We start from the raw sequence: 12,584 nt of genomic DNA on the forward strand, positions 1-12,584 counted from the left end.
GTTAATCTCTCATGTAACGTCCAAGAAATGCCTGAAACTACAAACCCAAGGGATCTGATACAATCTTCTAGAATGCACATTCTCACGAATGCACATGCTCATTAATGCACACACACAGATAAATATTTAAAAGAAAATATTAAATAAATATTTAAAAGAAAAGATATATTGCCTCCATGTGTATTGAATAAATATCATTAAGCTTTCTTTCAGCAAGCACTCTTTTTTTTTCAGACTCTGTAGGCTAAGCTGGCCTCCAGCTCACAGAAATCTACCTGTCTCTGTCTCCTAAGTGCTGGTATTAACAGCCAGGGCCAGGCCAAATATGCTCTTTTTTTTTTTTTTTAAAGATTTTATTTTTTAATATGTATAGTGTTCTGCCTACATGCATACCTACCGGCCAGAAGAGGACACTAGATCTCATTACAGATGGTTGTGAGCCACCATGTGGTTGCTGGGAATTGAACTCAGAACCTCTGGAAGAGCAGCCAGTGCTCTTAACCACTGAGCCATCTCTCCAGCCCCCAAATATGCTCTTTATTGGACTAACTATAATATAATATTAGCTGCCTTTTCTATCTATCTATCTATCTATCTATCTATCTATCTATCTATCTATCTATCTATCATCTATCTATTGTGCATGCAACATTCAGCCTCCATGTATGCCCACACGCCAGAAGAGGGCGCCAGATCTCATTGATCTCATTACAGATGATTGTGAGCCACCATGTGGTTGTTGCGAATTGAACTCATGACCTCTGGAAGAGCAGCCAGAGCTCTTAACCACAGAGCCATCTCTCCAATCCAAGATGCCTTTTCTTTATAGTTGAAATTAGAATTAACAATGTCATATTCTCAGGATAGATATTATTCTAAAATTTAGTTTTCTTTTGTTTTTAATTTTTTAACTTGGTCTATGCTAAGAAGATCTTTTGTTTTGTTTTTCAAAACAGGGTCTCACCTAATGCAGCTCTGGCTGTCCCAGAACTCAATATTTAGACCAGGCTGACCTTGAATTCACAAAGATCTGCCTGTATCTGCCTCAGTCTCCTGAATGCTGGAATTAAAGGAGTGCACCACTACATCTGGCTTTAAGTACATTTTATTTATTTTTTTATATTTATTTATTTATTATGTATACAATATTCTGTCTGTGTGTATGCCTGCTGGCCAGAAGAGGGGACCAGACCTCATTACAGATGGTTGTGAGTCACCATGTGGTTGCTGGGAATTGAACTCAGGACCTTTGGAAGAGTAGGCAACGCTCTTAACCTCTGAGCCATTTCTCCAGCCCCCTTTAAGTACATTTTAAATGTATCAGAATCCTCGCTGAGACTACTGTAATGGTTGCAAGATATTCAGATATCCTGAAATATAACTGAAATCCAAAAAGAACTGTTTTAAGTTTTTAAGAGATTTATTTACTTTTAAATAAATGCATGAGTAAATGGGTATTTTATCTTTAAATATGCTCAGAGTCCATGAAAGCCAGAAAAGGGTGCTAGATCCCCTAGAACTGACGTTACATTTGTGATATGCTATGTGGGAACTGGGAATTGAACCCAGGTATCCTGGAAGAATATGCAGTGCTCTTAACTGCTCAGCCCTCTCTTCAGCCTGAGGACATGTAATTTTATTATAACATATTTCTAAGTAAAGTTATTGCATATGAAACTAGTTATTAAGTACCAACTAACCTGGTATACTTTTGCACAAGAATACAAACACACATGCAAACACAGCCCCTCAAAACACTGTGAGAAGTAAAAGAGTAGTTTCTCCTGAAATAAGTAAACCCTGTTACCTGAAGGTTTCTGTTGGTGAGGGATCCGTCAAGTGTTGTTGCCAGCTCTATTGCTCGCTTCTGACTAGAAGAATCTAAATAATATACCATTTTGGCAGCTAAATGAAAGGAAAAAAAATGAGGTGTCTTAGTTTAGGAACCTTGAACAGAGTCTCAGCATCTACTCATTCAGATGTAAAGTAGAAATCATGCTCAAGCAGCTACGTGTTATAGCCATGTGAGACAGTGTTATTATAACAACACCCTGAGAGGGCTGGGCTATCTAAATGAGGAGAAAGGATTAAGGTATGTAAGAGATCCACACAATGTTAGTAAACTATGCATAATCAAAAACATGGAGCAATACAAATACTCTAATACTTGTCTTGGTGTAATGAGATTATGAATCATTTTCCAACTAAAATAAATATAATAATATTAGGTAGCAAAGGGAAAATGGTTCAATAATTTCATGTGGGAAAGACAGCGAGAAGAACGGCAATGAGACAAAAAGCATGAGACAAAGCTTGCACTCAGTTTTCCACAACAGTATACAAAGCTCTAGGCCTTAGCCAGATTTGCTTTGTTTGTCTGAGGCAGACCTCACTGCATAGCTCTGGCCTAGAACTTGCTAGGCAGACTAGGCAGGCAATGACTACAGAGAGATCCATCAGCCTCTATCTCCAGTGTACTGGGATTAATAGTATGTGCCAACAGTTGTAAAAACACACTAATAAAACCCAGACTTTGGTTCATGGTAACTGATTCTTCTTGATTCTAACTTTCTGAAATGTAAAGTGGTTTTCAGGTGTTTAGCTTACTAATCCCGATAAGCACACATTAGCATGAAAAATCAAAATCATATAAAGTAAGCTTTATAATCACAATAATGGAAGCATGAGAAGAGTATAAGCTCTGCCTGCACAGTATTGTAATAAGACACTTAAATTCACTTTGGAGTGGGTGGGTACTCGAGATAAAACCCATTTAATTCAGTTGTACTTCTGGTGGCACATGTACTTCTGGCAATCCCAGCACTTGGAGGCAAAAGCAGGCAGATCTCTATGAATTAGAGGCCAGCCTTGTCTACACAGTGACTTCTAGGTCAGACAGGTGTACATAGACCTTACCCTTACCCCCCAAATCAGTTGTACTTATGCTGGTTCTGAACTAGTAGAAAACAACATATCTTGTTTTACTGTAACAATTCTGTTTCACAAAATATAGTGAACATTCCCATTTTGAGCAAAATACATACACTACCTTAACAGTGACTCATTAAAGCACTAAAGTTGTTCAAGAAGGCTACAAGATGGCTAATAGACAGACCAAATTAAGTGATTACCTGATAATCTATGTGGCAATGAATCAGAATTCCTTTTCAGAAAAGTTTCATTAAAATTCTTTGGATTTGTTGCTCCAAAAAGACGATTCATTTCTTGCTTTAATACTGTTCTAACTGTTTCAGGTAAGTCTTTACTTTCACACACTGTCGGATGAATTAAAAAGACAACTTTCTTAGCAGTTAGATACTCTGATAAAGCTTATAACAGTTCCTTGTTCTCTACGCCCAAGGAGCCTTTACTAGTTAAAGCAAAATGAAATATGACCAACTTCACTGACCTTTATCTTCAAGAACTGTGAGAAGAGCTATTTACTATAAAATAAACTTGAAAGAAGGTGAGAAGTAGTCTAGAAGATACCTTAAGGAAAAGCTACCGTGTGTCAAAACTATGTAATTGGGAGTAAATAAATTACACTTCTGATTTCACTATATGTCTGAAAACAGTGGATTTTTCTCAGTAAAAAAACTCTGCTGGTCAATTTTAAACTTTTACTACAGCTAAGCATTTATGTAACCAACATATATCCCATATCCTCGACATGTGCAATATACACTGACCTTAAAAATGACTTTGAGCTTATGTTTAGAATCTTCTAATTTTTATTATTTGCTTTTTCTTATGTATGTGTATACCATGTGTATTTGACTTAGGCATTGAAGGCCAAAAAATGGCACTGGATGGCCCAGAGCTGGAGTTAAGAGGTATTGGTCTAATGTGGGTCCTGCAAATCAAATTCAAGTCCTCTGGAGCAGCAGCAAAATCTGAGCCAGTGAGCCATCCTCCAGCTCCACACTCATTACCAACTACTAGTCAAATTTATGGAGTATGGGAATAAAAACTTACCAGAATTAAAGAGTCGGATCATGCATTCATGAAGCCAGGGATGACTAGAATCAATAGCAAATGCCCGCTTTACTGATTGTAGCATCAAAAGAAACTTTTCTATAAAAAAAAATAATAGTAATATGTTGATAATCTGATAAAGTAAGCTGTCTTTCCTGGAAGGGCCACGGATCTTAGAAACACAAAAAGTGACTTTAGACTCAATAACATCCGAGCTATAACACCTTTGAAGCAAACACTTTCCTTCCGATTGGCTACATATCAGTTATGTCAGTTATGTTCATATGCCAGTCATCAAGTGATTCCACAAAACAGAACTTATACAACAGCCTGTGATATAGGAACTAGTATCATATAAACTGAGAAAATTTCAAACCATTTTGGTTCTAGCTTCCTTTCATTAAAACAAAGACATGTTCCATTACTTAGAAAAACTCTTTATCTCCTTTCCTGTGTTCTGGTGGCACAAAGTTCCCTTTCCACCTGACTATTCCAATCCATCTCTGACTGCTCTGCCACCTCTGGATGCATCGACCCAGTCTATGTTTTCTAATTGCGCTACACTATCCCTATTCCCATCTGCTTACCTTTCCCAAGTTTCAGCGGTGCCTCCACCTGTTAAACAGAAACTTACACTGAGTCTTCTTGATTGTCACCTCTTTGTTGAGACTTCCTTAATTTGGTATCATGCTTCAAAGTATAAAACATTAAGTTCTTCTGAATCAATTCCTTTCCCATGGCCCCCACACTCATAAACACTAAAATTCCTGCCATGCTCTCTATCATTATCTGCTAGATACCACTGCTAGATACTGAGGCCCTTTTGAGATTAGAACACAGCCAGGAAGTCAACTGAACAGAGCCCTTCAGCGCCCCTTTAAACAGGGAAACTTTACTGTATCTGGGGACTCCACCTAGAAACATTTTTGTTTTTTATTTACAGTTTAGAAACAAGAATCTCACTATGTTTTGGCTGGCCTAGAACTCATGAGCCTCCTGCTGAGATTACAGGAGCAGTTGCTGCATTGGACTAAGAATTGTATTGACTGAATGATTTTGAATGTGCTTGTCAAGGTCAGAGAATTGCAGGAGTCAGTTTTCTCCTTTTCCTAAATAAATGGGTTCTGGGGTAGGAACTCAACTGTCGAGCCTGGGGGTACCTGATCCTGGCCCTGTAAGATTAATTTTTAAAAAGAACTAGGTTAGCCAAGTATGGTGGTGCACCCTTTAGCCCAGCACTCAAGAAGCAAAGGAGTCATGACGCTATGAGTTTCAAGCCAGCCCTGGCTCATAGTGAAACCATATATACCTCCACCTAAAAAAAAGGGTGTTAACGGTCAAAAATGTAAAAATTACTGAATAAAAAAACTTATTTTCAAAGTTTTAACTGTGAAAAATAAACATAGTTAAGATAAATTTTAACTGCTTATATAAATATATTAATATTAATATATAAATATTTTAATAGCTGGGCATGCTGAGACACACCCATGATCCCAGTCTCAGGAAGCAAAGGCAGGAGAAATCCTGCCAAGTTCAAGTCTAACCTGATCTAAATACTAAGTTTCAGGCCAGTCAGGGTAAACACAGGGATGTGTCTCAATAAATAATCAATTAATACTAAGTTTTGCATCCCATTTCAAAATAAAAGTTGCATTACAGTCTCTGTATTGTCCACGCGGGTCTTGAACTAATGAGTCACAACTCTCCTCCCTCAACTTCCCAGGAGCTGGGACTACCTCATCCCAGCTTCATGACAACTACGTTTTGATGTAACAGTCCTAGTCTGATCTTAATAGACAGCTTCTTTTCACTTCAATTCATACTATTGTAATAAACTTTTCCAATAATCTGAATTACATAAATTCAATACTATGAAATCGTGTGTGTGTGTGTTTGTATGTACACATAAACATTCAAACTGTGAAAGACAAGGCCATTCTCCTGGCCCCTCCAAAAATACTGACACTAACACTGTTGACACTTTCTAGCGTTTTTAGTGGATAATCTTTCCTTCAGAATCATGAACTGATCCAGTTTAGAGATTAGTTTCCATTTATGGCATCAATTCTTTTTTTTTAAGATTTATTATTTATTTATTATGTATACAACATGTATGCCCGCATGCCAGAAGAGGGCGCCAGATCTCATTACAGATGATTGTGAGCCACCATGTGGTTGCTGGGAATTGAACTCAGGGCCTCTGGAAAAGCAGTCAGTGCTCTTAACCACTGAGCCATCTCTCCAGCCCTATGACATCAATTCTTAACAGCTAAAAATTATCTGATATTTAACTGTGTTACCCACAATTCTAAGCTTTACATTTAATATTAAGTGTTTTTATTTACAAATTTCTAAATTCTTTCCTCGAATTATACATGAGGTGATACTATCTCTAACTTAAAGCTAGGTGTGTATCTGCTGTTGGGCTCTGTGTTCTCTACGAGGACAAATACATCACTCTATTTCCTCACAAACTTCTGCGTAGCATGCATTTCTACGAGAAATCTATATTGGATTCTGCCAAGAAATGCAACAGTGGTGGGTAACACTAACCCTACGAAATGTAGTGATTAGCTGTAGAAGGGCCACTGTACCCTAATATCCTACCTTTCCTAAAGTAAATTTCAAAGGCAAAAAGATGAGTTTCTATCTTGTTCTTCACCAAATTCTTCAGCGGTGTTAAGAATTTAATAGCTTCTTCCAATGGAGTTTCAACCTAACAAAATAAAACACATTAAAAAAAGGAAGTAAGATTCTGGAGGAATATGAACTTAATTTAAACTCCTGTTTTCTTTCCCAAAAGTAAAAAAATAGAAAAAAAGCACTTACCAGTTACCCAGATATACACTGTCAAATCTTAACCTCCTATAATCTATACAAAAGTAATTTTCAAATTTAGAACTCTTTAATTATTTTTAAAATTTTTATTATTTTTATGTATATTGGTGTTGTCTGCATGTGTGCCTGTGTATCACATGTGCACAATGACCTTAGAGGCCAGAAGAGTCTTGAGATGCCCTAATACTGGAGTTAAGACTGCTGTACGCCATGAAATGGGTACCAGTCCTCTAGAAAAGCAGTTTTAAAATGACTGACTAGGTGCTGGAGAGATGGCTCAGTAATTAAGAGCACTTGTTGTTCTAACAGAGGACTCAGGATTGGTTCCCAGCACTCACATGGGTGATATGGGATATTCTTCTGTATATGTGTTGCTTTTATTGACTAATTAATAAAGCTGCTTTGGCCTATGGCAGGGCAGAATATAGTCAAGCTGGAAGAAGAGAGAGAAGGAGGAGTCAAGCAGACGTCATGTAGCTGCCAAAGAAGAAAGATGTAGCCAGAACCTTTCCAGTAAGCCACAACCTTGTGGTGATAAACAGATTAATAGAAATGGGTTAATTTAAGATATAAGAGCTAGCTAGGAGTATGACTAAGCTACTGGCCAAGCAATGCTGTAATTTATATAATTTCTGTTTGATTATTCAGGGTATGGGCAGCCAAGGAAATCTAAGAGCAGCCTCCATCTACACATGGGAGCTTACAATCATGTGCTAAACTCCAGATCTAGGGGATCCAACATTTTCTTACCCCTGTTGGCACCAGGTACGCCGGTGGTGCATAGACATACACACAAGAAAAATGCTCATACACATAAAATAAAATAAATCTAAAAGAAATGATTTACTCCTGTAGAAGAAAACTACAGTTTGATGGTCCTTGGAAAGTATAAAGAGAAGCATAAGCAGTACATGAAGAATTCATGAATACAGATTACTACCTCATACTAAAGTGGTTTAAACTTTTTGGTTGCTATGCTGGGAGACAGAAAGATATACTCCTATACAGTATGCCTTATGAAGATCATAATTCAAAGCAAGTTATAAATTTGAAGATTGTATGCTGGGTACGACGGCTCATGCTTGTAATCCTAGCATTTGAGTTTAGGAAGGAGGACTGCCACAAGCTTGAGATAGCCTGGGAATTGAACTCAGGACCTTTGGAAGAGCAGGCAATATTCTTAACCACTGAGCCATCTCTCCAGCCCCCAGAAAATTTTTTTTCAGATAGGGTCTTTGTCCACAAATTGTCCTCTAACCTCTACAAGCACAGCCACACACACACATATATACATACATGTCTGCACAAAACACACAAAGAAGATGAAAAAAAATTTTCAATGCCAAAAGCCTGCTGTACACTCACTAACTTGTGCTAAGCATGACAATGAAATACCTTGGCCAGTTTCTCTGGGATAAGTTCTTCTTTGGGGCCTCCAATTTCCTCGTCGTCGTCATCCTTTTTCTTTTTCTGATTTCTCTGCTGCTTTTCTTTCTCTGCATTTTTTTTCTCTTCTTCTATCTGAGCTTTCTTTTGAGCTCTTCTTTGTTTATTACGTAGTTTCTTTAATTCTTTGTCAGACATGTTTGCTGTAGGAAATAGTGTTAATAGAATTATAAACACATTAACCGGGTAAGTAATTGCAACTACCATAAACACTTTCAAAATGTTATGTGATGGGTGTGTGGTAGTTTAAATAAGAATGGTGCCCACAGGCACATACAATTGAATGCTTGGTCATCAGAATGGCACATCTGAGAAGGATTAGAAGGTAAGGCCATGTTGAAGGGGTAGGGGGATTTTTGAGATTTCAAATCTCCATGTCAGGACTAGCACCCTGTTCTCCCTCCCTCTCTCTGTGGACTCTAGTAACAAAATACACAGAAATGGCCACCAAGTTCTCAATGGAATTGTATAGGTAGAATCACATTGAATTTGGACTGAAAAGAAAAGAAACCATGAGAGAGAAAGAGAGAGAGAGAGAGAGAGAGACCTTTAGACTCTCATTTTGTGTGTGTTTGTGTGTGTGTTTCAAGACAGGGTTTCTCTGTTTCGCTTTGGCTGTCCTGGAAGTTGCTCATATTACAGGTTGGCCTCAAACTCCCTGTCTCCCAAGTGCTGGGATTAAAGGTGTGTGCCACCACTCACTTCCAGCTAGACTCATATTTTTACTAGCAGAAGAAAGACGGTGAAATCATTCCATTGCAAATAAATGCTATTATGTTTATGTTGGTTTTTGTTTTTTTCCTTTTCTCCAAACAATCTCCCTTTGCAGCCTATTTAGTGAGTTCCAGGATAACCAGGAATACTAAGTGAGATCCTATCTCAAAAGTAAAAAACAATAAAAAAAAAAATGTTAGTATGTGTAGACTTTGTTATGCCCAGATCTGTGAAGTCCCCCCAAAACCAACAAGGAGACCAAGTCCCGTACATAAAAGCGAAGAAATTTGAAAACTCGGTCTCTCCGTGTCACACAGGAAAACCTTGTCTCAAAAAGACAAAACAACCATTTTTTTTCTTAATGACAGGTTTTCATTCTATAGCCCAGACTGACCCTGAGCTCACCACAACTTCCTCAGATTACAGGTGTGAACCATTTTTCCTGAGAAATTTTTTTAGTTTAATTCTAAGTTGTATTTTAATGTTCAAAAAAAGAATATCTTTTACTGGATTAATTACAAATTACTACTAAAGAAGAAGCAAGTGAAACAGCCCAGTGGGTAAGGACACTTGCTGCCAAGTCTTACAACCTACATTAGATTCTTGGAACTCACATGGCGGAAAGACAGAACTGATGCACGCACAAATGCATGCATCAAATAAATGTAACTAAATTTTCTTTTTAAAGGAGTACCAAGTTATACTAGTGAGTCAACACTAATGGAGTTTGCACACTAATTATATGGCTAGCAATTATGGTATTATAGTTAGCTCAGTAAGTATGATATTAAATGTGAAACTTCGGTAATTCAACCTCATTAGATAAACATCTAATCACAAATTAAGCCCCTGGCTGGGACAGTAACTCAGTAATAGAATACCTAGTAAGGAAAAAGCACTGGATTGGATCCTTAGTCGCCCCTGAAACAAAACTCTCGAATCAAAACCAAACACCAAATGTCTAACTTATTTTGGAAACATAAAGTGGTATTTTCCTTAGACAAATTTATAAAATACCCATCATTTTTTAGTCTTGGATAACAACCTCACACCAAGATATTCAATAAAATCGATGGGGGTGAGGGAAACTACATTATTCACAAACATAAGTACCTACAAACACAAGGAGCAATAATGATAAATCTTTGAATGTTATACCTGTATCAGCCTCGTGCTCTTTATTCTCATCTGTAAGAGGGTTGTCATGAAGCTTCAAATAGATCTCAATAGCAATTCTTGCTGCTTTGAAGTAAAATGGATGCTGCCGAAGTACATCTTCTAGTTTTAATAAGTCCACATATGATCTAAGGGTAATCTTCCTCATACAGTATGTATGAAAATCAAACTGGTCATCGGTGATTTCTATAAAATGCTAACAAAATTATCTTTTTATTATCATACTGGAGTATAACATTGTCTAAGAAAACAATAAAAGCAAAACCTTGGAATTATTTGTTTCAATAGAATTAAAACTTAATAAAAATGAAAAAGTTACAATCATTTGATATAGTTCACATATAAAAACATATACTTGGCAGGGGTTGGAGAAATAATTCAGTGGTTAAGAATACTAGCTGCTCTTACAGAGGACCTGGGTTCAATTCCCAACAGGCATATGGTGGCTGATAATTGTCTGTAAACCCAGTTCCAGAGGCTCCAACTCCCTCACACAGACATACATGCAGACCAAACACCAATGAGCATAAAATGAAAAATAAATAAGAAAATCATTTGGGGCTGGAGAGATGGCTCAGAGGTTAAGAGCACTGCCTGCTCTTCCAAAGGTCCTGCGTTCAATTCCCAGCAACCACATGGTGGCTCACAACCATCTGTAATGAGATCTGGTGCCCTCTTCTGGTGTGCAGGCATACACACAGAATATTGTATACATAATAAATAAATAAATATTTTTTAAAAATAAGAAAATCATTTTTAAAAATACAGTTGGCTACCACCTAGCAAAGAACACACTAGAGGAACTGAATAATTTAATAAAAGAGGATAATAATGTTTCAACTATGTTCTTTCTTCCTTAATTATACTCAAGTAAAACTATTCTGACAAACTGCTCACTAACTAGTATATACAATGATGCTAGTTGGCACATATAGTGATTTTATTTAGAAAACTTATGTCAGGGATTATAGCACATAGTATCAGTAATTTGTTGAGGCTCTAAATCTGAACTCTATCTATGTAGCTTGCTGCTTGTATGTAAATAAAAAAATCAAGTAGCCAATAAGTCAAGAAATCAGCAACCTCATAGTTCAACCAAGCACTGATAGTCTACATTTGGTATTATAAATGTAAACTTAATAACAGAACCTATATTTACCTATATAACCACATACACAAACAGCAGCCACAGGAATGACTCTCGAGTAAAGACTAAGAGAAAAGTGATTTTTATTTGGGAGGGGATTGTGTTCAGACAGGGTCTTATGTAGCCCAGGCTGACCTCAAACACACACTGATAATAGGTCTTGAACTCCAGATACTCCTGTCTCTACCTCCCAACTGCTGGGATTATAGCACACATTACCATACCCGGGTTGAAAAACAATGATTTTGTAAGAAAATTATTAACTGCACTGCATACAGAAACAAAGGGAAAAAATTATAAAGATAAAATCTTTATCAAGGGTAGATGATGATATGAATTAAAACACAATGAACAGAACTTGGAAATCAATGAGTTTTTATGTATTGGGGAATAAGCAGAAACAATTCAAACATTCAATCTGCATTAAAACCATCATCATGACACAAGTTTCCTAAACTCTTTGGAAAAGATTCTTAAATAAAAGATAATACAAAGGATGGCTAGAAATACAGTGCATAATATTTTCATTTTTAAAACCTGAAATATGGTATTAGTCATTCTAAAATCACATGCTGTGAATTATAAATGGGGGGGGGTATATGAAACGCTTCAAGAGCTAACCAAACAAAAGGAGAGGTTCACATATGTAAAATACTTACTCTCTCAATTTCATGACATTTCTTAAGTGCTTCACCAAACTTGTTCATTGCTTTGTATGCCTGGGCACACTCTGTCTGGAACCACATGCACTGCATTTCATTCAGGTTCTCTACTGCTGATGTTCCTTCCTAATGAAAATCACACAGTGATTCCAGACTATCCCCACCAACTACATCACGTTATCATAATATTTAAAAAGGAATGGACAACTGATCAAATTTCTGAAATAATTTTCTGAGTCAGGTTTTCTCTGTGTAACAGTCCTGGCTTCACTAGAACTCACTCTGTAGACCAGGCTGGCCCCAAATTCAGAGCTCTGCCTGCCTCTGCCTCCTGAGTGCCAGGATTAAAGGTATATGCCACTACCACCTGGCATAAGTTCTCTTTCTAAGCATTAGATATAGTAATTTTGCAAGTGACTCCACAAAAGGTTTATAATAACTGGCTGTCAGGGATGAACATAATAATAACATCATACAGCAGATAAGTAATAAAAATATTAGCCCCCCCAACCCCTAAGACATTCTCAACATTAATCATTACAAGCCAGGTTTTTTTTTTGTTTGTTTGGTTTGGTTTCTCAAGACAGGACTTCACTTTGTAACTCTGGCTGTCTTGAACCTCA

General features: G+C 37.1%; 1 protein-coding gene across 2 annotated transcripts in view; it reads right to left on the reverse strand.

Annotated features, from left to right (window-relative positions):
* The window catches only part of Naa15 (N-alpha-acetyltransferase 15, NatA auxiliary subunit), a 64,033-nt gene that overhangs the window by 4,227 nt on the left and 47,222 nt on the right, over positions 1-12,584 (reverse strand). For both annotated transcript variants that reach the window (XM_048424939.3, XM_085682434.2), the window contains 7 exons: positions 11,959-12,087; positions 10,135-10,348; positions 8,212-8,405; positions 6,586-6,694; positions 3,976-4,074; positions 3,132-3,275; positions 1,808-1,905 (listed from right to left, as the gene is read on the reverse strand). In XM_048424939.3, coding sequence (XP_048280896.1) covers positions 1,808-1,905; positions 3,132-3,275; positions 3,976-4,074; positions 6,586-6,694; positions 8,212-8,405; positions 10,135-10,348; positions 11,959-12,087 — 987 coding nt within the window. The remainder of the gene's footprint in view (positions 1-1,807; positions 1,906-3,131; positions 3,276-3,975; positions 4,075-6,585; positions 6,695-8,211; positions 8,406-10,134; positions 10,349-11,958; positions 12,088-12,584) is intronic.

The sequence above is a fragment of the Myodes glareolus genome, chromosome 20 (assembly GCF_982192425.1).
Source record: "Myodes glareolus chromosome 20, mMyoGla1.1, whole genome shotgun sequence".
Classification (NCBI taxonomy): domain Eukaryota; kingdom Metazoa; phylum Chordata; class Mammalia; order Rodentia; family Cricetidae; genus Myodes; species Myodes glareolus.